Source organism: Otolemur garnettii, unplaced genomic scaffold (assembly GCF_000181295.1).
Source record: "Otolemur garnettii isolate 467f Iridium unplaced genomic scaffold, OtoGar3 scaffold00011, whole genome shotgun sequence".
Taxonomy (NCBI): domain Eukaryota; kingdom Metazoa; phylum Chordata; class Mammalia; order Primates; family Galagidae; genus Otolemur; species Otolemur garnettii.
The window spans coordinates 35997100-36023042 of NW_003852406.1; the positions used below are offsets into that span (position 1 = coordinate 35997100).

General features: G+C 46.7%; 1 protein-coding gene and 1 pseudogene across 1 annotated transcript in view; both read right to left on the reverse strand.

Annotated features, from left to right (window-relative positions):
• The window catches only part of SLC28A1 (solute carrier family 28 member 1), a 46301-nt gene extending 26050 nt beyond the window's left edge, over positions 1-20251 (reverse strand). Inside the window, exons 1-7 of the mRNA XM_003784609.3 lie at positions 20200-20251; positions 19192-19300; positions 18251-18339; positions 17145-17236; positions 12876-13059; positions 2565-2706; positions 1710-1823 (exon numbers count right to left, since the gene is read on the reverse strand). Coding sequence (XP_003784657.1) covers positions 1710-1823; positions 2565-2706; positions 12876-13059; positions 17145-17236; positions 18251-18339; positions 19192-19284 — 714 coding nt within the window. The 5' untranslated portion in view covers positions 19285-19300; positions 20200-20251. The remainder of the gene's footprint in view (positions 1-1709; positions 1824-2564; positions 2707-12875; positions 13060-17144; positions 17237-18250; positions 18340-19191; positions 19301-20199) is intronic.
• Positions 5904-12478, reverse strand: LOC105886469 (annotated as a pseudogene).
• Positions 20252-25943: the final 5692 nt, after the last annotated feature.

Here is a 25943-nt window from a genome sequence, read left to right on the forward strand (position 1 = left end):
TCTTTCCCCAGGCTGATATCATTAAGAGTTTTTCCCACACTTTCTAAGATGAAGACTTTATATCTTTTATATTTACCTGGATGGATCTGGAGAAGATTCTCCTTAGTAACATTCTCCCTTTCCATCTCGAGAATAGAAAAGCAAGTATCCCATGTACTCATACTAAGTTCAAAGTAGTAGATTAACAATTATGGGCCCACATGAGAGAAAAACACAATTAAATTCAAGAAGTAGGGGGAAAGGAAGAGGGGTTCTCATAGGCTCCCTCCTCATGGGCATAATGTAGGGATATATAGCAGATCTCCTGGGTGAAGGGCTCTACCACAACTTTGGACTTTACCTTACAAACTGAAACAATGTAACCTAATTGCATGTACACTCATATTAATCCAAAATTTAAAAAAAATAGTAAGTGGTAAAAAATAAATACTCTGAGACGACAGTTGTTAGGATAATGTAGAAGACACAGTAGAAGAGGCAAGACCCAGGGCTGTGTGGAGGAGGCTGTCTGAGGCAGTGCTCTCTGAGTCCTGACAGCCGACCTCTGGTAAGGCCTCCTCTTATCTTGGCCTCATTCTGGGCTCACAGACCAGGCATTTGTGTCCAGATATGCTTCTATAGGAAATCTGTGTTTAGATCTTGAACGTTGCATTGTGATTGCAAGGACAAGTCACTTCTCTTGCCCAGGCCTCAGTGTTCTAATCTATAAAATGGGGAGGTGACCAGACCAGCAGCTCCCAGTCTGTCCCTCCACAATCCCCATGCAGATACTGGCCGTGTGGCCAGTAGGTGTGCACAGAGGGGCAGGCAGGATTCCTCCGTGCCACCCCACACAGAGCATGTTGGGGCACGAGCTGGTGAGAGGGAGGCAAGTAGAGGATTAACCTTGGGCCCTAGATAATTTATATTTTCAAAAGTGTTAAATAAAATTTATAGGTGGCTGTTGGTTTAACTGAGCTACTGCCCAGCAGATGAAACCAAAATGGAGCCATTACGCTGAAGCTCTGCACCACTGCCCCAACACTATGCTGTTTGACCTTCCACACCATCAGGTGAGAGAGACAGCAGGACGAGGAAGGCCCCTCTGCTTTAACCTTTACAGGGAAAGTAACTTTGAAATGACCAATTCACTTTTTGTTTTCTGCTCAAGTTGTCTTGTCTACAAAATAGAATGATGTGCTGTCCAATTTTACAATTGCCAATACAAGCCAACTGAGCTCTCTAAACTAAATCTGTTGTAATCTTCTCTTTTGACAAAAAAGTAAATCATGAATTTGCATGAATTTAATGATACTTAAATATAGTTTAACTGGTAAACTTTAATATGTAAATTTTACAATAAAATACTATAAAAAAGCATAACTTCAATAAACATTCTTTAAACTCTACACACTCAGAGTAAATCATTTGCAATTTTTTTTAGCACTTTAAATGATTTTAAGTTCCAAATCACCATGCCTGGGGCAGGCCACACCCTGCTGGCACCCTGAGAACTTCCTCTATGGGATTTTCTTCCACAGAAGACTCAGCCTTGAAAAGGGCCACTCTATCAGATGGGGCAGAATCTGGCCTAGGTTGCCCTTCACACCCACCCTCTTAGTGCTAAGGCTTCTCTGTGGCCTGTTTGCCCACCTTCCCACCAACCAAGTGGCTTCTCCCACACCTCCCTGCAGTCCAGGATGTGGTGGACAGCCGGCCCCAATACGCACCTGGATCTGGTCACCCAGCCACTGGAAGGCAATAAATCCTGGTTCTGTTCTGATGATAAAGAGTCCAAGTGCAAACTGCAGTGCAAGGCCCCAGGACACAGCCCGCCAGGACACCTGCCACCCCACCCAGTAGAAAGGTCCTATGAGCTCAGCTCCTGGGGGATCAGCAGAGCCCAGGGTTGGGGTAAGGGCAGAGGGCACAGGCTGCTGAGGAGCAGTGGGAGCTTTGCTTGCCTGTAGGACTGGGGCTGGGCCCAGCCAGAACCCTGGGCCTGTTGCCAATGGCTGCACCCTCCTCAGGATTCAGAATAGGCCATGCCTTAGCAGCAATGGGTAGGGGCATGGGCAAAGGTGGGCAAGACTCAACTGAGAGCCTCTGTGAAACCAGAGCAGCTGTGGGCATGGCACTGCATCCCTGAGCCATCATTGTGGAGGAGGGAGCCAGAGTTGGGTCTAGGGGTCTGGCTGCCTGAGAAAACAGATCTGAGGACCGGGCTGGACTGACCTCTGGCATGAGGCCAAGGAAACAAATGCCTCTGAGTCTGCACTTGATCTTAGCCAATGTGGGCATGATGGCCTCTGAGTCTGGTCAGACCTTTAGCAAGCTCTCTTCAGGGAGTATCCCCTGCCCTGCTGGAAAAGGTGGCAGCCCCTCGGGGCCTCTAGTTCCAGGATTGCCTTCCCTAGCCTCTCAGGGACTCTGTCTTGATACCCACTGGTCTTCTCCAGGCTCAGAGCCTGTGGGGCTCTTCCAAAGGAGTCTCTACTCTCATCCCAACACCCAGATCCAGCCTGGGGCCAGAAGAGAGAGGCATCCACTCCCTTCCAACTCTGGGCCTGATGATGAGCACTCACTGCGTGGTGATGCTTCGAGCAGGCAAAGAGGAGGGTGAGGAACACACAAATTCCTGCAAAGGACACCAACTGTTCAGGCCTCTGAGCTGTGTCCAGGGACAGCCACAGGACCAGGACCAGGACAGCAACGAGAGTGAGGCCCCTGCAGCGGAGAGATGAAGAGTCATCGCCCTGGGCATCTCCCGCCTGCACACTAGCAGCCAGAGCCCCAGAGGGAGTGCTCAGGGAGCGAGTAGGACAGAGAAGGCTGCACAGCACAGGAGCATGAGCTCTGGGTCTGGACACTGGAAATACCTGTTGAGCTTCCTGGCCTCTGGCAGGCCAACTATCCTTTCTTGAGGTTGCTGAGAGGATTAAGTTAGAGGATGTGGGTGCAGAGCACATGGGCTCTGCCCATCTCTCAGCTCCATAGGCTGTGCTCCAAACACATAAAAGCAGTAGTGTCAGCCTGGAAAGCTGAGCGAGCACCTCAGGCCAAGGCCTGGGTCCAACCTCAACAGTTACTCTTCCCTTCCTGGGTTTGGGGTTTGCTTGTCCAGGGCACAGCCTAAGGAGCAGGGAGAGCCCAGGTCTGGGTATCAGGTGCTCAAGGTCTAGCCCCAACTTGTTTTTCAACTCACTGGGCACTACTGATGACAGCTCTCCTTTTAGAGGTGAGAAAGGTTAAGTAACTGGCCCAAGGCCACCCATGTAGAAAATGACAGAGCTGAGATCATGATCCAGACACTCTGGCAGCAGGGTCTAGTCTCTTACATACAGTCTTATCCAGCTGGTAAAAGGCAGACCCCAGCTCTGGACTCAGGCAGGCTGAGCCAGGCTCTGCTCTTTCTATTTTTGCCTGTGCTTACAGACACCTGCTATCCCACTCCACATGCACAACGTTAAGCCTTGGATTTGTGCCACCTGCACGTTTCTTTACTATTTTTATGGACATTAACTCACTTTATACAAAGTTAAATGCATCCTTTGGGGGGTTTTGTTTTCATTTTTAACAGCTCTATTAGAGATATGGATATGGTTAACATGTAACCATACACAATTTTGAAGTGATTCAATATGATGTGTTTTGACATATGTATACCACTTGAATCTATCACTACTGTGAAAGTAATGAGCATAGCCATCACCCCCACAAAGTTTCCTTGTTCTCCTTTGTGATTCCTCGCCTCCCTCCCTGTTCCCAGGTGGCAACTGATATGTTTTCTGTCACTAGGTTGATCTGCCTTTTTAAGGATTTCATATAAACAGAATCACACAGTATTCTTTTTGTGTGTGACTTCTTTCAACCGGCATAATTATTTTGAGATTCATCTAGGTTTTTGCATGATCCAAAAGTTCTTTTTTCTTGCTGACTAGGATTCTGTGTTATGGATATTTCAAAATTCGCTTTTCCATTCCCCTGTTGATGGACACTTAGGTGGTTTCCAGTTTTAGGCTATTACATATAAAGTTGCTAGATACACACTTTCATTCTCTTGGGTAAACAGCTGTAAGTGGAATCAGTAGATTATATGGTAGGTCTAAGTTTTTAAGAAAATGCCAACTTGTTCTGCAAAGTGATTGTACAATTTTTACATTCCTGGCAGTTTGAGTTCTTTCACGTCCTTGCCAACATGGGAGATGGTCACTCGTTGGAACTCTAGCCATTCCAATAGGCTTAGAGTAGTATCTCTTTCTAGTTTTCATTTGCATATCCCTGATGACAATGACATTGAGCATCTTAGCATCTGCTCATTTGCCACTTATGTATCTCCTTTATTTATATGTCTCTTCAAATCTTGAGTCCATTCTTCAATTGGGTTGTTTTCCTTATTAATGAGTTTTGAAAGTTCATTACATGTGCTGGTTTCAAGTGCTTTGCCAGATTTGTGATTTGAAAAACTTACCCCTACTCGTGGCTTGTTTACTATTCTCTTAACATTGTCTTTTGAAGGGCAAACGGTCTTAATTATAAAGATGTCCAATTTATCAATTTTTTTATGGATTGTGATTTTGGTTTTGTATCTAAGATATCTTGACTTAAGGTCACAAAGATTTTCTTCTGTGTTTTTTAAAAGAAATTATATATTTTTAGGCTTTATACTTATGTGTATGATCCATTTCTGGTTAATTTAGTTTTAAGAACTATCTTTTTTGACTTGGCACCAGTGGCTCAAGTGGCTAAGGCGTCAGCCACATACACCTAAGCTGGTGGGTTCAAATCCAGCCCGGGCCTGCCAAACAGCAATGATGGCTAGAACCAAAAAAAAAAGCCAGACGTTATGGGAAGTGCCTGTAGTCCCAGCTACTTGGGAGGCCAAGGCAGGAGAATCACTTGAGCCCAGGATTTTGGGATTGCTGTGAGCTGTGATGCCACTGCAGTCTACCCAGGATGACAGCTTGAGGCTCTGTCTCAAAAAAAAAAAAAAAAAAGAACTATCTTTTTTTGTTTGTTTCAACCATCAGTGGCATTTTTATTTTTGAAGCATCTATGTATTACATAGATATTAACTTCCTTCCTTTTATCCCTACTTCTCTCTCCAAAATCCAAAAATATTAAAGGAAAAAAGTATGAAAATTTCTTATCTGATTTCTCTAAGGTCTAAGGCTAAAAACTTACATGGTGCTTCTCCTTTGAGGGTTCTGCTTTGTATGGAGAGTTCACAGTCTATCCTTGCTCACACTATGTATTTCTACTCCTCCCTGGGAAAAAGATGGCCAATACTTCTGCTTTACTTTAGTAAATTCATTTCTCAATCATTACACATTATCATTCCCTGCTTGACACCTTCTTGGAGACTGTTGGATGGGTTTTTCATTTGGCAAAAATTCGATGTGGCTTTGCGTGGGATGTCTAAGTGTCAAAAACAGCAGTGTTGATGTTCTGGCTTTGTGGGGGAAAATATATAGAGAGATGCATACATTCCCTATAAGATCAAAAGTAGGAGACTGAAATAGGATGTACACAAGGTTAAAAGGGCTGATAGGCGCTATCTGGTTTTGAATTCCGTGGCTGTCAGCCACCAAAGACTGCAGTGTAAGCCAGAATATAAATCCCCTTAGGAAGAAGTTTGGTTAGGCACTATGAAATGAGAGTCTGCTTTATTTTGTTCCAGGTATATCAGGGCAGACACAGGAGGTGCATTATGCATCATTTGCAGTCAACAGTAACCTGCAGATAAACACGTATGGGCATTTCTGTAAATGTCCTGTCAACATAAGTGCTGGGAAAAGAGAAAAGAAGTATTCTACTAAAATATACTTTTATCTCTAATTCGCTCACGACCCCAGACTTCCTCAGCTTTGTTTTGCAAGGCCAGAATGAAATTCAATGTTATATGTCATTACAGGTCATCTGGAAGCTGGTCTTCTGGGGCCATTGCAGAAGGCCTAGATGTGCAGCAAGAGGGCAGCAAGCCTAGCGTGTGCCTTAATGATCTTCACATTATCCACAGGACTGACCTGGGAGTTTGTTTCCAATATTCCCATTCGATTCACCATTCCTATACCCTGGCACACTCAGCCAAAAAGCCACTGGGTGGGGGCTAGCATCACGAAGAACTGGCTGCCATTGGTGTCTGCCCTGCATTGGCCGTTGCAAGAATTCTAGCCCCTGTGAATTTCAAGTCTGGATGAAGTTCATCTTCAAACTGTTTGCTATAGGTAGATGCACCGGCTCAACCTGTCCCTGTTGGGTCACCTCCTTGGATTATGAAGTCTTTGATGATTCTGCAGAATTTGGTGTCATTGTAGTAACCTCAAGGAGCCAACTCAAGGAAGTTGTTACATGTCTTTGGAGCATGCTTCCACTATAGCTCCAGCACAATGATTTCCATGCTGGTCTCCAAGTAAATGTTGGGAGGCTGCCAGGAGTCTGGAGGGATGTGCCATAATGCAACGATTGGACCTTTTCTGTAGCAATTGCTACTTCCGGCGTCAATTTGCTGGGGATCCGCAGGTGCTCCACACCCTTCGGGCACCTATCATTTAACCTTTTGAAGGGCTGGGACAAGGAAGAGGAAAGTCCCCTCTGCCAAGGTTAGAATCTGGGGTACAAGGTATGGAAATGCTGGGCATAGAAAAGTGGCAGGCTCCATATGAGGCGGTCTCCAAAACAGCGAGATGGCGCCACTCTCAGAAAGGTCTGATTGGTTCTGATTGGTTCCAAGACTATCTTTTTTTAAGAGCAGTTTTAGGTTCACAGGAAAATTGAGAGGAAGGAGCAGAGATTTCCTGTATGCCCTCTGCCCAGACATGTGCACAGCTTCCCCAATATCAATATTCCCACCAGAGTGGTACATTTGTTGCAATTGACAACCTACATCGGCACGATATAATCACCTAGAATCCATAGTTTAAGATTTGCTCTTGATGTTGCATATTCTTGGGTTTAGGTAAACATACAATGACGTGGCCACCATTACAGCACCATACAGAGCATTTTCATTGCCCTAAAAGTCCTCTGGGCTCTGCCGATCCCTCCCTCACCTCCCTCCTCAACCCTTGGAAACCGGTGATCTTTTTACTTTCTCCATAGTTGTGCCTTTTCCAGAATGTCACATAGCTGCAATCACACAGTATATAGCCTTTTCAGACTGGCTACTTTCACTTAACAATATGCACTTAAGTTTCATTTATGTCTTGGTTTAGCTTGATAGTTCACTTCTTTTTAACACTGAATAATATTCCATTGTCTGGATGTACCACATTTTATTCATCCATTTACTATGGAAGGTCATCTTGATTGCTTCCAGGTTTTGGGAATTATGAATAAAGATACTATAAATATCTTCATTATTTATAGTTAGGCAGCAGATAAATATAGTTATCCTTATTATTTACAGTTGGTTCTTGCTTTTGTATCCAATCTTACTTTTAACAGGGGGTTTAGGCCATTTACATTCAGTGTCATTATTGGTATGGGTGGATTTAAATCTACCATCTTGCATTTATTTCCTGTTTGTTCTATTTTTTTTGTTTCTCTTTTCCTATATTGCTACCATCTTGCAGATTGACTCTTTCTTAAAGATTCTCCTTTTTTGAATTGTTAGCTATAATGATTTGTTGTATTATTTTAGTAGTTACTTTAGCATTTATAGTATATATCTTTAACTTATTATGATCTACCTGCAAGTGATGTTATACTGTTTCGTGTGTAGGATAATTCCATTTCTTTCTTTCCCACCACAGTGGTATTGGTATTTACTTCTTTTTAAAACATCCTTTTGAGAGATGGGGTTTTGCTGTGTTGGGCCAGCTGGAGTCCAATGGCTTGTTCACAGGCACTGTAGAGCATGGGAGCCTCGAACTCCCAGGATGCAGGTGAGTACTCAGCTATTGACCTCTACATATAATAGAAATTCCATACTTGTATATTGTTATTATTCTTGCTTCACATGTTGATTTTTTTAAAAAGTTTTAAAAAAAATTCTTAAATATGAAAAAAAGTCATTATATTTACCTGTGTGGTTATCATTTTCAAGGCTCTTCATTCCTTTGGGTAGAACCAGGTTTCTATGTGGTATCATTTTCCTTCTCTTTGAAGAATTTCCTTTAACATTTCTTATAGTACAAATATGCTTTATGCCTAAAGAATTATTTCAGTTTTTGTATGCCTGAAAAAGTTCTTATTTTCTCTTCTTTTTAGGGGGGAGAGATTTCACTGGTGAAAAATTCTAGGTTGACAGGTTTGGGGATTTGTTATTATTATTGTTATTTACTGTTCCACTACTTTCTCACATTTTCAACAAGAAATCTGCTGATAATCCATATTTTTTTGTCTATTCTTCTCTAGTTGTCATTACCATTTTCTTTCGTAGCTCAGTGGGTAGGGCACTGGCCACATACACCAAGGCTGGTAGGTTCAAACCCGGTCTGGGTCTTCTAAAACAACAAGGGCAACAACAACAAAAAATAGCCGGGCATTGTGGCAGGTGCCTGTAGTCCCAGCTACTTGGGAGGCTGAGGCAAGAGAATCACTTAAGCCCAAGAGTTCGAGGTTTCTGTGAGCTGTGACACCATGGCACTCTACCCAGGGTGACAGCTTGAGACTCTGTCTCAAAAAAAATAAATCTCTTTTTACTACTGGTTTTAAGCAATTTAATTATGAAGGGTTGTCTTCTTCATGTTTCCTATGGAGCTTTGAAACTTTGGCTATAAAATCGTGAGCATTATTTGTAATTTTCTGAGCATTATTTCTTCAAGTATCTCTTCTGCACTCCTCCTTTAGTGACTTCAGCTCATGCCTGTTTTCCCACTTAAAGTTGTGCCATGGTGAACTGATTCTCTATATGACTCTTTCAGGTTTTGTCTAAGATTTGTTAGGCAGAGTCTGGAAAACATTTATTCTGGGGTTTATTTTTTTTTCCTGCCACTCAGCCAAGACCCTATACTATAAACGATGTCCTGCAAATTATGAGGTTTTTGCATCCTGCTGGGACACTATTCCTGGCCCTGTATGATTCCAGGCACAACTCCCTCTTATCCTTTTGGGTGATTCTCCTAGGCCAAGGGTAGTTTCCTCATACCAGAACTCAACTGGAAATTCAGGACTCTCTATATATCTCTGGACTTTTCTGTCTGTGTAGCTCTCTCTTTTCTGGTACTCTGCAACATTAATTCTAGCTATCTTTTCTTCCCTGGATTTCCAGCTGTCTCTTCAACTTAGGGAATCTGCTGGGCCCATCCTATTTCTCCTTCCCTCTGGTGTGGCCTAGAAATCCTCTCCTGGCAGTAAGCTGAATGATCACAGGACTCACATCATTTATTTCCTATTTCTCAAAGATTACCATCCCTTATTGCCTGATGTCCAATATTGTAAGAGCTTGTTTCACATATTGTTCCAGTTTTTTAGTTGTTTGAAGTGGGAGGATAAACCTGATCTCTGTTACTCCATCTTGGCTTGAAGCCAAAATCAAATCCCCTGTTTCTTTCTTTCTCTTTTTTTTTTCTTTTTTTGAGAGAGAGTCTCAACTCTGTCACCTGGGCTAGATTCCAGCAATGGCAGCCTAGCTTACAGAAAACTTACACTCCTGGGCTCAAGTGATCCTCCTGCCTCAGCCTCCCAAGTATCTGGGATTACAGGGGGACTGTCATGCCTAGCTGACTGACCTTCCTTCCTTCTTTCTCCTCCACCTACCTTCTTTTCTTTTTTTCTTTCTATCTTTCTTTCTTGAGATGAGGCTAGGCTAGTCTTGAATTCTTGGCCTCAAATGCTTCTCTTGTTTTGACCTCCTAGAATGCTGGGATTACAGGTATAAACAATTATGCCCATCCCCCAATTTTGCATATTTTAACAGTTTGATTGAGACAAAATTCATATGCCATACAATTCGCCCATGTAGAATGTATGGTTCAGTGGTTTTTAGTATAGTTACAGACTTGTTCAACCATTACTAGAATCCTGGAACATTTTCGTCAGCCCAAAGAGAAACTCTGAACTATTGCTCATCACCCCTAATCTTCTTGTGTATCCAAGCAATCACTAATTTATGCTTTTTCTCCATAGATTTGCTATTCTGGACATTTTATGTAGTATGTGGTTTTTCATGACTGACTTCTTTCACTGAGGATGATGTTCTCAAGGCTCATCATTATAATAGTATTTATCAGCACTACATTCCCTTTCATGGCCAAATATTTCTTTGTATAGCTATGTGCATTTTCTCATCCATTTTTCAGGTGATGGATAGTTGGATTGTTTTTACTGTTGAGCTATCATGAATAAAGCCATATGAACATGTGTGTACATATTTTTGTATGGAGATAGACATAAGAGTGGAAACCTAGGAGTGGAATTTCTGGGTTATATGATAACTTCACACTTTACATTTTGAGGACCAGCCTGTTTTCTAAAGTGGCTTCACCATTTTACATTTCCTTCTGGAATGCATGTGGGTTTCAATTTCTCTACATCTTTGTCAACACTTGTTATTATCTGCTTCTTTATACCCATCTTACTGAGTGTGAAGTGGTAGGTATCTCATTGTGGTTTTGACAGCTAGTGATATTGACCATGTTTTCATCTGCTTATCAGCTGCTCATATACCTTGGGGGAAATGTCTATTTAAATTCTTTTACCATTTTCCAACTGTCTTTTTATTGTTGGATTGTAATTCTGGATTCAGGTTCCTTAGCAAATACACAATTTGTAATTTTTTTTCTGTTATTCTATGGGTTACTCTTTCACTTTCTTGATTATATCCTTTAAATCAAAAAATTTTTTGCTTTTTTTTTTGCAGTTTTTGGCTGGGGCTGGGTTTGAACTAGCCACCTCTAGCATATGGGGTCGGCGCCCTACTCCTCTGAGCCATGGGCACCACCCTAGTTTTTAGTTTGTTGAGACAGAGTCTTACTCTGTTGCCCTGGCTTGAGTACAGTGGCATCATCATATCTCACTGCAACCTGAAACTCCTGGGCTCAAGCAATCCTCCCACCTCGGCCTCTCAGACTGCTAGGATTACAGGCATGAGCCACTGCCCCTGACCCAAACGTTTTTAGTTTTTATGAAATCCAATTTATCTGCATGTATTTTCTTAAAGGAAACTCCATATCAATCCCTCAAATGGAAAACACTTATCAATGACTTGTCATCAATAGAAGACCACTAAAAAAATAAAAATAAATGGAAGACCATTGTAAAATTAAATCCTTTGAAAACTCTGCCTAATAGGCCAGGTGCGGTGGCTCACTCCTGTAATCCTAGCACTCTAGGAGGCTGAGGCAGGTGGATCGCTTGATGCCAGGAATTCAAGAACAGCTTAAGCAAGAGCGAGACCCCGTCTCTACTGAAAATAGAAAACTTAGCTGGGCATGGTGGTGGGTGCCTGTTGTCTCAGGAGGCTGAGATAGGAGGATCACTTGAACCCAGGAGTCTGAGGTTGCTGTGAACTATGACAATGTCACTACACTCTATCTGGAGTAAGACTCTCAAAAAAGAAATCTATTAAGTAAAGGAAAGGCAGGTTGGGCACCTGTAGCTCAGCAGTTGGGGCACTGGCCACATGCTCCAGGGATGGTGGGTTCAAACCCGGGCTGGGCCTGCTAAAACAGACAAACAAAATACAGCCGGGTGCTGTGGCAGTCAGCTAAGAAGGAGGCTGAGGCAAGAGAATCACTCGAGCCCAAGAGTTTTGAGGTTGCTGTGAGCTATGATGCCATAGCACTCTACTAAGGGTGACAAAAGTGAGACTCTGTCTCAACAAAAAAAAGTAAAGGAAAGGAAAATTTTAAAGTAAGGCATTTGTAAAGGAGAAAAATTTGGGAGGTGGGGGAGATAGAGTCTTGCTCTGATGCCTGGGTTAGAGTGCCATGGTGTCAGCCTAGCTTACAGCAACCTCAAACTCCTGGGCTCAAGTGATCCTCCTGCCTCAGCTTCCCAGGTAGCTGGGACTACAGGCACCTGCCAACATGCCTGGTTAATTTTTCTATTTTTGGCAGAGACAGGGTCTCACTCTTGCTCAGGCTGGTCTCAAACTCATAAACTCAAGTGATCTTCCCACCTGTCTCTCAGAGTGCTGGAATTATAGTTGTGAGCCACTAGGTCTGGCCAATAAAGTTTTTATCAATAGGCTGGCTCAAATTGTTTTGTTGTGGTACATGAATCTCACTTGGGAAATCCTGTGCCCTGGATTGCCCTGACTCTGTCACTGGCTGTCTTTGGTCATCAGTTCAGTTTTCAACATGAGTACTAAAGTAGATTGGTGGTCTCTTTTTTTAAAACCATAGAAACCTTTATTTTCAGCTAATTGTTTTTGCAAACCTTGATTTACAAAACACATAGATTTAGAGCTGCCTGGTTGAAATGGGGAGGCAAGAGGTCTGACGTTCTCCTCCCCGACATTCCTCTTCTGCCCTGTGGCATCTCTGAGGTTTCCAGAGCTCCAGGGTATCCAGTTTGGAAACCAGGGGATTCCTATACTGTTGTCCAGGGACATGGCTGGCTAATCAGAGTCCTCTGCAGGCTAAGTGAAATTGGTACCCAGCCCCCAACCTAGCCTGCTGAGTCAGACGCCAGGGGTGTCTGGCATGCCCAGGTGATGTGATGGGAGGCACTGATACGGGCCCTCCCTGTGTGGATGGGCTGGGATCTCAGAGGGTAGAAGACTGACGATTCCTATTCTCAGCCAGCAATCAACTGTTGCAACCAGGGCAGAAAACCAGATAAGAACTGGCAAAACACCACAGAGATGGCTGCTGCCTTTGAAGGATGCTGTCTAGCAACTGTGGCCGGGGGCTCCCAGAATGTTCTCAGCCCTGGCTGTGACCCCAGAGCTGACTCCCCAGCCAACAAGCCCCCCACCTCCCCTGCCTCAGAGCTGTGAGCTCACTCACCTCTTAACCCAGACCTTCAGGCGGGGATGGCCCTGAGGTCTGACACACTTCCTCAGCTTTGGCTCCAGAAGCCTCTTCAGCAGGCTGTGGGCCCAGAAAGCGAGGACCACACAGGTGAGGACAAACAGTGCCAAGGCCCTCTGGAAGTCCAGGAGGCAGGCAACCAGCAGAAAGGCTGAGTAAGCTGGGGGGAGACAGAGAAGGGGCCAGTGATGGTGATCCTGCCTCTTCAGGCTGGTGCATCCCACACACAGACTCCACCTTACTCCACTAAGGTCACCCAACTTCTCTGAGCCTCAGTTTTCTCATCTACAAGTGATAACAATCATCCCTACTGTGTTCAAAGGTTGTTTTGAGTTAATTGGCAGAATGTGTGAAAGGGCTTTACAAACTGTAAAGTGCTGACCAAATGTGAGGGAGATGTGTAAGGAGGCTATGAAGCAAAACAGCATGAATCTCTGGGCATTGATGGAGCACCTGCCATGATCCACAGCCATGCTGGGATGGAGGATGCAGATGAATGAATCAGTTATGCCATGAAGGAGTGCACACATATGTACCAGGGCTATACTTTGAAATGTCAATCAATGACCATTCTCTTCCTGGCATTTCCTCTTCTCCCTCTGCCCTTCTCTCCATTAAATGGCTGGGCCAATCTGTGCTTATGCCTCAAGAAAGGTATGTGATAGAGACTAGAAAAGGGGAAAATATCTCTCTCTGCCTTCTGAATTTCAAAACCCGGGGTCCTTGAAGAATGGAAGAGACTCGTAGTCATGGATTAAGAAAAATGTGATCTCAAAAATTATGAGTCATTTTCGTTTTCTTTTGCCAAACTAGTTAAAACATGACAAGAGCAAAGAAGCTGACTGGGAGGTCTGGCTTGCAATGTCACAGTCAAAATCAGCTGTGTCTGTGGCTTGGCAGGCAGAGGATCCCTGGGCCTGGCTTCCCGGGTAGAGTACTGGGCGGTGCCAGGATTTCTGAGAGAGCAGGGCCTGTGTGGTTGCGACAGGTAGTGCCCTGGATGCTTACAGGTTCTGCAGGCCTCAAAGCGAGGGCGTTGTCTCCATGAGAGGCTGGGAGGGTGAGAGGGTGGGAGGCAAGAATAGGCCCTGATGGAGAAAGGGGTATGTCTATGGCCATCTGCAAGGACCAATCAGAGAAGCAGAAAGGTCAGTAGACACCTGAGGACTGACAATGGACAAGGCCTTCTGGAGACTGCCTGGGAAAGGCTGATGGGAGATGCTAAACTGACAGAAATTAAGTAAGTGCCTATTACTCAGTAGAACAGTAAGACTAAAGCAGAAAATAAGATGAGTTGTGGACTGTAAAATTACCTTTCTCTTACATGGAAGCTTGTTGGTGGGCGGTGTCATTTAGAGACATGCAAGAGGAGCTCTGCAGAGCAGTGCTGGGGATGCAGGTTCAGGCTACAGGGGCTCAAGAGAGGGGGCCTGGAAGGGCAGAGTCCCGCTGGGTTCTGAGCTCCCACTCTATATGCACTTTCACAGTTAATCCTCACAACACTCCTATGAGGTGGGTGCTACAGTGATGCCTACATAGAGAACAGGCAACCGAGGCCAGCCAGAGTTAACTCACACAGGGAGGACACTGGGCTAGGATTCCAGAAAAGACTATTTGCCTTGATGTCTATGCTTCGAGGCTGAAGTGGATGAGGAAGGACAGAAGGATCTGAGATGGCTAAGACGGACTGAGGGAGAGGGCATAATATGGAAGAGGCCTCCAGGCAGGGCCCAGGAGAAATTACAAAGTTTTTTTTTTTTTAATTTGAGATTAATGTGAGAGTATAAACAACCAGGTCTCAATATTTGATTTGTTAGGTAGAGTCCCTCTTGTAATTGTGTCCCACACCCAAAAGGTGTGCCATACACCCCTATATTGTGCCCATTAAGTGGGAGCACCCCAATCCCCCAAGTCCCTCATACTCCTTCCTCATTCCCTCTCCCCCCAACTTGAATTGAATTGAGTTTTTCTCTTAGGAGGTATTTTTACCCATGTAGCCCATTCACTCCTCTGGTGACAAGACTCTTCTGTCCTCTGGCCACACCTTCCCCCTCTTAACCTAGGTAATTCAGAGGTGCTGGACCCACTTCAGGAGTGATGAGGTCACCCTACCCCTTGGGCATAGGGATTGGTCCAGGGATGGATCCATAATCTGAGCTAGGCCAATCAAAGTCCTCTCTGGAACTTTGGTTAGAATAATGGGCAAGAGGCCTACTCTTCTTTTATGACAGGGGACATGAAGCCATCCCTGTCAGTCTGATGGTTCCACTGCTACCATTTTATGGGAAACTCTACCTACGGTGAGAAAGCCATTGTTAATAACTCAGGCACTAACCACTGAGACGTGAGCTTCATATCTTTGTCATAGCCACTCCCAGAAAGTCTGTGAAGGCCCTCACAGTAAAGATATCAAAGAGACAGAGGAAATCAAAGTCACCCAAACACAGAGAAAGTCAATTTGACATTGCAATGGATACTTTAAGATGATGTTCCTGGCTGGGTGTGGTGGCTCACACCTGTAATACCAGCACATTGGAAGGTCAAGGTGGAAGGATTGTTTGAGGCCTAGAGTTCAAGATCAACCTGGGCAACATGACAAGATCTAATCTTTACCAAAAAAAAATCATTTAAATTTTTTTAATTAAAAAAAGATCAAATTCCTGATAGTCAAGATGCATGCAAAGTGGAAATAGAATGAGAGGTAATTTTTATTCTCTACTAAAGAGAATTCAATCACTTCTTCAAGAGAAACAAATCTGAGTGTGCCAGGGGACCAGAGAAGGCCCTAGTATAAGGCCTTGCCAAAGGAAAACTTCACTGTCTTGGACACTCTCTAGAAGGACGCTGTGAGGGACATGAGCAACTCCACTTCGGAGAATGAGCCTGTAGATGTAGTCTACTTACAGCTCACCAGCAGACTGGGGCTATTTCTGTCATCTCTCTCACTGTACCCTCCCCTCCCAAGCACCTGTGATAGGCTCTCCCAGCCTGACAGGGTGGGTGTACTTCCCCCAGGAAGACCTGCCTCTACCCTGGGCCCCAGAGCCCTCTCTATGCCCAGAAGACCTTGTTCTATCCTCTTTTTGTCCTGTTCCTTCTCATTCTTTCTATAGGCTCCCCCCACCCTCAGCTCATAAACATGGTCAAAGTATCTCCTGTCACCTTGTCATACACCCTGCCCATTCATGTTCCCTCCTTGTTCTCATACAACTCTTCTCCAAAGAGCCACCTACATTTGCTGTCTACACCTCACCTCCCCTTCACTCCAGTTCATTTGTTGCATCCTAGGTCACCAGTGACTTCCTTTTGTCCCTAAATCAGTGGACACTGCTCAGTTCTCTTCCTGATGGCCCTCTCAAGTCACTGTTGATCTTTCCCACCTTCTTGAAACACCTTGCTCTCCTTAACTTCTTGGTCCTGCTAACCCCTTCTGTTTGCTGGTCCCCAAGCTTCTGTCCTGGACCCACTTCTCAATTCATTCTCCAGTGTTCCTAGGAAACCTCTTCTCCCCATGTATGGCCTGGTAGTGGTATCTCCAACAAACTGTCTAAATTACTCCTGACCCTTCCTCTTCCACCATGTTCTCCAGCTCTGCAGAACCCAAGGGGGCCTTGACTTGGGGTCTCCTCTGCCCCACACATAACTGCGCAGCTCTCAAGTTCAGCTGGCACTGCTTCCCCAAGGTCCCCAGCCCACTCTGTCCATCCTTCATCACTTCAATCTCACACACGCACTGTAGCCTTCAACATCTCCTTCTCCCCATCATCCCTATCCCCTATTCCAGGGTCCCATGTATGAATTCAGCCTTGACAGTTCCTGTTTAAACCCTTCAATGGCTTCCCCTGGCCTTAAGAATGGGCCTAGAATTTATCAAAACCCACACCCTGCCAGGTTCCCCTGTGGCTCCTCTGCACAGGCATGCCTTCTCACTTCTGTCTGGCTAACTTCTACTCCACCTGTGAGACTCCAGTATTGCCTCCTCTTGGTGGTCCTCCTTGACTACTCCATCCTTCCTTGGTGCTCCCAGAGGACTTTCTGCATTTTGTGGAATATTGGTTCCCCTCCCTTACTGAAGAGGCGGTGCCCTGGGAATGTAATCCTGACCAGCTAACTAATGCCTCAGTGCCCAGCAGGGGAGATGGCCCAGAGCTGCTGCTGAACAAATAGTTTAATGGTTGGGTAAGTGAACTACCTGCCCTGAGACACGGGTAGGGGGTAGGGGCATGGTCCCCGGGTAGGGCTCACCAGTGCAGAGCAGGCCTTTGCAGGTCCATCGAAGCAGCTGTGCATGCTCCCTGCAGAAACTTCTAGCTCTCAGGCCTGGTTGCAGGTTCCTCCTGAGAATGGGGCCAGCAGGGTCCACAAGGGGCGCCTCAGACTCCCACCCCAGTAGGGATCCTCAACACCACCAGGTGGAAGCCACCAAGGTGTATCCCTGGTAAAAGGGTGATGGGGCAAACCAGGCACTGGCTTTGACATTCCACAGGGCTGAGGGGCATTGCCAGGACAGAGCTGGCCCACAAGAAGTTCAGGCCTTCCTGCCTCTGAGCTGTCCCTCTGACCAGCCCTCTCATGGTCCCAGCCTCCTCCAGGGTCTGGGAGGGAGCCTGCTGGGAAGCAGAGCTTATTCTCACACAGAAGCGCAGGGAGGACTGCCTCTCTCCCCCATGGCATGTCTGCAGAACAAGGTAGAAATGGTCCAGCTCTGCATTTATTCCCTTGGACCTGAATGCTCATCTAAGTCAGCAGCTCCTATTCTAGAGAGAAGACACTAGAAGCGCCTGCACCCTGCCCGTAGTCAAGACTGCAGCTTGTACTGCCCAGACCCCTCAGCTGATGCTCTGTTGCAGTGGCACCCCCACAGCTGGAAGGGTAAGAGCGCCTCCCCTGCCCACCAGGAGATGGGTGCTCCTCCCCCCAATCCTATCTCCACCTCCTCGGCCCCCTACTCCTGCCTTCCCTCACTGCTGCCCTTCCCTCCTACCCCTGCCCTCCTCCCCACACCCCTGCCCTCCTTGGCCTCAGTCAGAGTCTGGAGGTATCAGGGGTCTGAGCTGAGGGTTCATGCCCAGCCTGTCCCTGTCCAAGCTTTGGCCTCCCTGTGTGAAACCAGGGCCTGGCACTGTTCAGGACTTTTCAAACTGAGCCTTGGGGCTCCCCAAGGTACCCCGGTTGAGAGGGAAGCCTGGCTGGCTCCGGGTCTCTTCAGTCAGAGCACCCCACAGACGTGGTTCCCCGTGGGATATCACTCTGAGGCTTGGCTCCCTGTGAAGGTGACTTACTCCTTCCTCAGCAAAGCTTCTTGGAGGGTCTTCCCACCCACTGCTCTCTCCCTCACAGAGATCACCTACCATGCAGAGAAGGGCTCTGGCCTGGCTTCACTCCGGTAGTCCTGGCCCTCTGTGGGACTCAAGTTGTTATCAGGGGACTGGTCTTCCTCCTAAAGCCAGCAGGGAGCCATTGAGTCAGCCTCCCCACCTGCAGGGAACACCCGAGCTGAGGAGCAGAGATGGGAGCCCCTGCCCCCAGGTGCACGAGTGCACCTAGGTAGGACTGGACCATCATACAGGACACTTTGAAGGCTACCCCACTAAGTTCTGCAAAGCATGCATTGGCTCTGCTGTGACACATCCTGCCTGAAGGGGCACATGTTCTGCTCAAGGGAGGGACACCTGTGACTCAGCTGTGGCTGGTGAGGGGCCAAGAGGATGCCTGGAAGGAAGGTCCCAGGTGGGGCATCCTGATCCTGACTCCGGGGCACCATGGACCCCACAGGTTGTGGAGCATGTTTGGGTGAGGGTGGACATTTCTGCAGATGGAATTATGAAAAGTGAACCCTGTGGGACAGTGAGGGGAGGGGGCTCTGTCAGGGAGGCTGGGAGGGCAGGGAGAGTCATTTTAGGCTCCAAATTCCTGCATACTATGCCTCAGCTGTCCCACTGGAGAGTGAGCATGAGATTGCCAGTGCCTTGGAGGCTTCTGTTCTCCCCCAAATCCAGCTTCTGTTCTCACTCCTTATATCACAGCTCAAATGTCACTTCCTTCTTGACCTTCCCTGCTGTGTGGACTAAGAGTAGGTTATACTGGCACATAGTAGGTGCTCAGTAAATGTGTAATGAGTGGAATTAAAGGGGCTGCTTTGTGCTGTGGATAACAATACATAGGAATTTCTTAACTGTGCAGGCAAAGAGAGGAGCAGGGGCCGAAGAGGAGGGCTGGAGGGAAGGCAGTGAGCGGAGTCCAAGACTCAGGCAGAGGATGGGGAGGCCAGGACATGGAGAAGGCAACAGACCAGGCTTTCCAAGAACTCAGCCCCCATGTTCTCCAGACCGTTGGCCACAGGTGTGAGAGAGGTGGACTCTCCTCGGCGTGGTGTGCCCTCCATGTGCCAGACCTTCCAGCTGAAAGACAAACCAGGGTGAGCCCAACTCTGAAAGAGAGCGCTGGATGGGGGGCAGATCCCTGGTACAGCCAGACCCTGGCTGAGGTCTGCCTGTGTGTCTCCAGCACTCACTCCCCACTGTGCCTGTGGGCTTCGGCCTCAACCCGCCAGTGCACAGAGAAGGTACCCCTTTCTGGACTCATTTCTGAACCTGGGGGAGGCAAGTCCTTATAAACCTGGGAGTTCTAGGAAGAAATGGTAAATTCCACTCACTTCACAGAGACAGTAAGGAATTATGTACAATGTGTGAGTATATCTGTTGTAGACATTTTTCTGGAGAGAGGCTCTAGCTTTCATCACTCCCCACACCGAGTGAAAACCACTGCCATTCATTGGCATCACTGGAGAGCTTGCTAGGAATGCAGACTCTCGGGCCTCACCCAGATCTGAATCAGAATCTGCATCATAACAAGATATCCAGTTCATTGTTGTGCCCAGTAGAAACCACTCACTGCCATGATGTGATATCTTGGTTGTATTATACTTCCCACCTCTGAAGGACAGACATCCTGAAGACATCATTCTAGTCCCTGGATCCAACTGCACCTGAAACCAGTCCTACCCCTAATTTTCCCACTGTTCACAGACTTAGCTCATCTGTCAGTAAGAGTGCCGACTGACACCTCCATTTCCTCTCTTCCTCACCTGTCCCCGCTCCTATTCCCTTGAGGAACACCCTACTGAATCCAAACATCAGCCTGGTCTAGCTGACATGCCCAGAGGGGTGTGTGTACACACACACAATCAAGGACAGGTGTGGAGCACATGCTCAGAGGCAGAGCCTGGAAAGCCCAGCCACCTGTGTACACACACAAACACACAGCTTCACAGAGACAGGAGGGTCCTATTTCTACTCACAGGTTGCTATGAGAGAGAGATGGGAGTACAGGTTTCTGTGGTGACACGCTGGGCCCAGTCTGCCTTCCCTTGGCCTGTCAGCCGAAGTTGTGGGGCAGAGTCCAGAGTTGGAGTAGGTTGGGCCTGCCACCCTGCTCTGGCCAGTGCCTCCGTACATGGGCCGGGATCCCAGCTCCGTCTCAGGGATATGGGAAGTAGGCCCCCTGCAGGCCTGGCCCCAGAAGCTCCTGCCCCTCACTGCAGCCTCCCTCCCTGAGATGCCCACCTCTTCCAGGAAGCCTCCTGGCTGATTCCTGACTCCTTCCTCCCCCATGGCCCCATTTCCCCTGCCATCCAGCCTTGCTGTCAGATTTTTCATTTTACCTTTCATTTTGTATCTAACTCAGTCTTCCTTTCTCACTAGATTAGTAATTACCAAAACAGCAACCTATTTTCCTAGCTTGAAGATGAGACAAGCAGTGTAGCTGTCACAAACAGTAAAAGTGTTTTAGGCCTAAGCATTGATAGTCACAAAAATAAAATGAAATCACACCATTTCCCCCTTCATTTTGTTTTTTTTTTTTTTGAGACAGAGCCTCAAGCTGTCCCCCTGGACAGAGTGCCGTGGCATTACAGCTCACAGCAACCTCCAACTCCTGGGCTCAAGCGAGTCTCCTGCCTCCGCCTCCCAAGTAGCTGGGACCACAGGCGCCCACCACAACGCCCGGCTATTTTTTGGTTGCAGCCATCATTGTTGTTTGGCGGGTCCGGGCTGGGGATTCGAACCCGCCACCTTAGGTGTACGTGGCTGGCGCCTTAGCCGGTTGAGCTATAGGCGCTGAGCCTCCCCCTTCATTTCATCTTTACTTTTTGTTATTGTTATTTTACTTACTGTTGTTGTTTTTCTTTTGTAAAGAGTCTCACTGTGTTGCCCAGGGTAGAGTGCAGTGCAGCCATCACAGCTCACTGTTACCCTGAATTCCTGAGCTCAATTGATCCTCCTACCTCAGCCTCTCAGATATGTGCCATCACACTGTGCTGCTATTTCCATATTTTGTAGGGACAAAACATGCTGTGTTATTCAGGCTGGTCTCAAACTCCTGGGCTCAAGAGATCTTCCTTCCCCAGCCTCCCCCAGTGCTGGGGTTACAGGTGTGGCCACCACATCCGGCCTTATTTAATCTTTTTTTTAAACTAACATCTAAGCAACAGTGGGGAAATTGAAGGGACAAACTCTTTAGCTTTTCAATCCTAAAACATTAATCTGACAGAACTGACAATGTCTCTTTAGTAAGTAATGGTATGTAGACAGTGCACAAACACTTCCCTGCAGCACAGACCTGGAGTTACAGGCACACACTGGTTGTTCTGGAAGTTTGGAGGGGATGATGGATAGAGGGCAGGGACACCCCTCTCTTTGAAAACATTTTTCTTTTCATCTGTCATACAAATTACCAAAGCATTACAAGTGCCCTGTTAAACATTTAAACATTGTAGAAATATACAGAACACAGAAAGTTAAAATCCTAATCTGACACCCCTGGGGATAGCCACTTCTGAGTCTACAGCATTTTTCTCTACTCTTTTCCTTCAATGTTTATTATTTTATGTTGTTCATTCTCCAACAGGGATCTACTCCACCAGAATTCTCACAATTTGATTTTCCAGGTGGGATCTGCATCCCATCAGGGCTCATGTGTATGTCTTCTTGGAAGCCCCGTGTTTATCCTGAGCAGGACATCTGCCCCTGGGGACACCTCTACAGAATGGGCTCAGCTGCCCTCATCAAACCACACTGAAGGGCAAACAAACTATTCCTGCTTCTCTGTCCCTGCCTTGTTCTATTCCCTTCCATCCCTTCCTGTTCTCTCCTCCCTTCCCTCTTCTCCTGCTGTCCCTTCCTTTCTGCCTCTGTCTCTGCTGGTGTCCAGAGGGAAGCCGGGAGGCACAGTGCCTTTTTGGAAACATTCCCAGCACCACAGCTCACCGCTTGCCATCATCGTGGGCCGTGATCTCTACAACAAGTATTTAATAGGCTGTGTATCATAGGACGAACCTTGAGCTTGGAGGCCAAAGGTCTTTATTCTTTCCTGATTCTCAAAGTTAACTTGTTTCCTCATCTGTAAAGTAGGATAGCACCCTTGAGAAGTAAATGAGCTGATGCTCAGAAAGAAGTGCTGGGCAGGGAGCCTGGCACAGTGTCAGACTGGCAGTATTGTTGCTATCACAGCTCCATCTAGGGCTGTCTTGACACAGCTCCCCTCCTCCCAGCCAGAGGACCCCCCAGCTTCTCCCTTGTTCCTTCCCTCAGGGAGGGGTGGCCAGTAAGGACCCCAGCCACCAGAAGCCAAATGCTCTCTTAAGTTGGAAATTGCTGAAAGCCACAGGCTAGTGGTTGGGAGGCTAGACAGATAGGTATGGAGAACTCCAGGGGCTGACTGAGAGCTAGAGGACCTCGGGTGTCCTAGCTCTGCCCTCCAGCCACGGGACCTCAGTGTTTCACTGGGCCTCTGCATGGCCTGTTTCCTGAGGAGAGAGTATCTGAGGTCCAGCCACCTGCTGGGGTCAGCACAGAGTGAGGGGGACTGTCCTTATCAGATAACAATGTGGCCTGTCTAAGCAGATGTATGTAATTGCCCTTTTAGTCCAACATCACTTGGGAGGGCCAACTCCCAGCCCTGTCCTGTTCCTCAGGGTCATGGAACTATTTCTGGTTTTAGTTCTTCTGGTGGCCCCTGCTGTTTTAGGGGAATTCTTGGATAAAGAGTTAGAATTCCTTCTCCTCTCCAGGCTCTGATATAATAAAGAGGATATTTTTACAAACAGTGACTGAGACACTCAGAACTGTGAGGGCAGACATCATGAGAAGAGTTGTTCAACAGTCTCTTCATTTTCTTCTCTTGATTTTGCCCACACCTGTCTCATGGCCCTTTGCAGGTCTCTTTCATTACCTTGATTCAGTGTTCAAGCAGGGGACAGAGAGGCTCATCCCCAATCAAGTTCCATGAAAATGACGTCATCATCCTCTCGCGTAAACTTGGGATGACTGGTGCAAATGATATCCAATTCAACTTTTCCTTTCACATTTAGGGCTCTGAAAAATGGACTTCCCATAGTTCATAGCAGAAATGTTCTAAAGCAGCAAGCATTTGGAAATCCTGACAGCATAGAGCTGACTGCAAAGCCTGAACAAATGCCTGAGGCTTTATACCTCTGCTTATTGTGACTTTTGTAACATTTCTTGGGGAAATGCATTAGCTCAAGCCTTAGAACACAGTGCTGTCCTAGCAACTGTATAGCAAGTGTGGGTGTCCCCGGGGAAGGAAGCATTCTGACACTCCCAGGGCTAAGAATCCCCCTGCCCTGTGTGGCGTGATTATCCAAGGGTCCCTGAGATCTAGCCCTTGATCTAGACTTGGTCTAGCCCTTGACCTACTCTACTCACTGGGAACCGTGAGGCATAAGTGGCCTCTGTCCAGTACACAATGAAAGAATGAATCCAGGGCTCATCTCCCCTGCAGCAGTAGAGGGCTGGCAAAGTAAGGACAGCTAGACCCAGAGCCGTGAGTTTCAAGGCCAAAGATGGGGCATTTTACACAAGTCGTTCCGGGATCACTGTTCCAAATGTTTAATACTTTCTAAAGTATATTTCCCCAGTTGTTGTTTCACCTTCTATCCCTCTTGCCTCTTCAACTCATATTAGCTCTTTACATGTGTATAGTGAGAGATTGAGATATTCATTTTCAGTTTGATCCAGATTAAGAGGTTCTGCAGACCAAAGTAAGTCTTCATCCTGCTGGGTTTGAGATCTAAAAATCCCTGGCTTTTATGGGTTTTAGACCAAAGGCTATATATATCCTTCTTCTAAGATGTACCACTCCAGTCATTGGCGGGGGTAAGGGGATTCTTAATTTGGGTTTCTGTTGCCTTGTTGGCTGAGAGCCTCACATTGAGTCATAGCTGACAAATCGACTAATTATAGCAGCAAAAATAATTCCTTCCATCTTCTCCTCCTGAAAGAGAAGTGGTGATGTGGCTTCCATTGAATCTAAGAGCAAACCAGATGTTTTTACAAATGTTATCATGAGGAAGACTTAGGACTTTCTGGGAGGAGACAGTAAAATGAATCTGCCAAAGACCAGCAGTGTCCTCACAGAAGGCACTGATAGATAGGGCATCACAAATTAAATACAACTGTTAGGAAGAACAAAAATGGACACGTCTGAGCAGGCATCCTCAAACTACGGCCCACGGGCCACATGCAGCCGGCCTAGGACATTTATCCTGCCCACTGGATGTTTTTACTGCCGCTGCCTGTCCTGCTTAGCAGCCAACTCGTCCCAGGGCCCGCAGTCTGGCCCTCAAACGGTCTGAGGGACAGTGAACTGTCCCCCTGTTTAAAAAGTTTGAGGACTCCTGCTTCTGAATGTCACATCCAACTCAGACATTGAAATATTCTGGAATATTTCATCTCCTTCCACTCAGGTGAGATTCTTTATTTTTTTAATAAATATTTTTTATTAAATCATAACTCTGTTGGCCTGGTGCCTGTGGCTCAAGCAGCTAAGGCGTCAGCCACATACACCTGAGCTGGGAGATTTGAATCCAGCCTGGACCTGCCAAACAACAATGACGGCTGCAACCAAAAAATAGCCGGGCATTGTGGCAGGTGCCTGTAGTCCCAGCTACTTGGGAGGCAGAGGCAGGAGAATCACCTGAGTCCAGGAGTTGGAGGTTGCTGTGAACTGTGATGCTACAGCACTCTACCCAGGGCGACAGCTTGAGGCTCTGTCTCCAAAAAATAAATAAATAAAATAAATCATAACTGTGTACATTAATGCATTTATGGGGTACAATGTGCTGATTTTATATACAATTTGGAGTGCTTACATCAAACTGGTTAACATAGCCTTCACCAGCAAGATCAAGCCGTAGTACCTGTGGCCTCCTCTGCTCTCACCAGCACCAAATGCTCCCCCTGCAGGGGCCTGACAGTAATACACCATGACTCATTTTGAAACACTCCTTTTCATTTCACTCTGCCTACAGAAGCAAGTTTCATTATTTCAGAGGTGTGTCCAGTCCCCTCAGTTCCTTGACTAGGGCGTTCATAGAAGAAGCTGACCCTACAAAGAAGCTAAGCATGGGTCAGCTCTTGGGTGAGAAGCCAATAGCAGTACGTCCTATTGGCTCCCACCATCCTCCTTTCTCCAGATAGTGCTGTTCCCCATAGGGATAAGAGCCAGAAAGTTGGCATTCAGGGCTCTGGCAGAGATCTTTGTTAGCTACCCCACCTTCAGGGAATGGAGGCAGATCAGGGCTTGGAATGAAGAGCACTGTGAGGTGCTCTGAGATGGATCCTGTAAGGTCGGTGGTAGCAGCCAGCATACCTGAGAGCTGGCAGGTGCAGGCGCCAGGGGCTACAGTAAAGCTTTACCTGCACTAGCTCAGTCAGCCCTCATAGTAACCCAGTGATGGAAGTGCTGGTCACTATGTCTCCAGCCTGTCCTCCTTGGAGGTGCGTGATGGGGGAGCCAGCACCATAAAGGGAGCAACTATTGAGAAGTTGAGCAGCCCAAGGTATAACCCGGGGCCACTGTGCTACACACTGGTATCTGGGAGATCTAAGTGACGCTTGAGGTGCCCACCCCATCTCACCTGCTGCCGGGCAGACAGGGTGGAATCAGGACCCATTCTTGGACACTATTGCTGTGAATTGCATCCTCTGGTCAGACCCCATATAATAAGGGACACTGTATATCTGA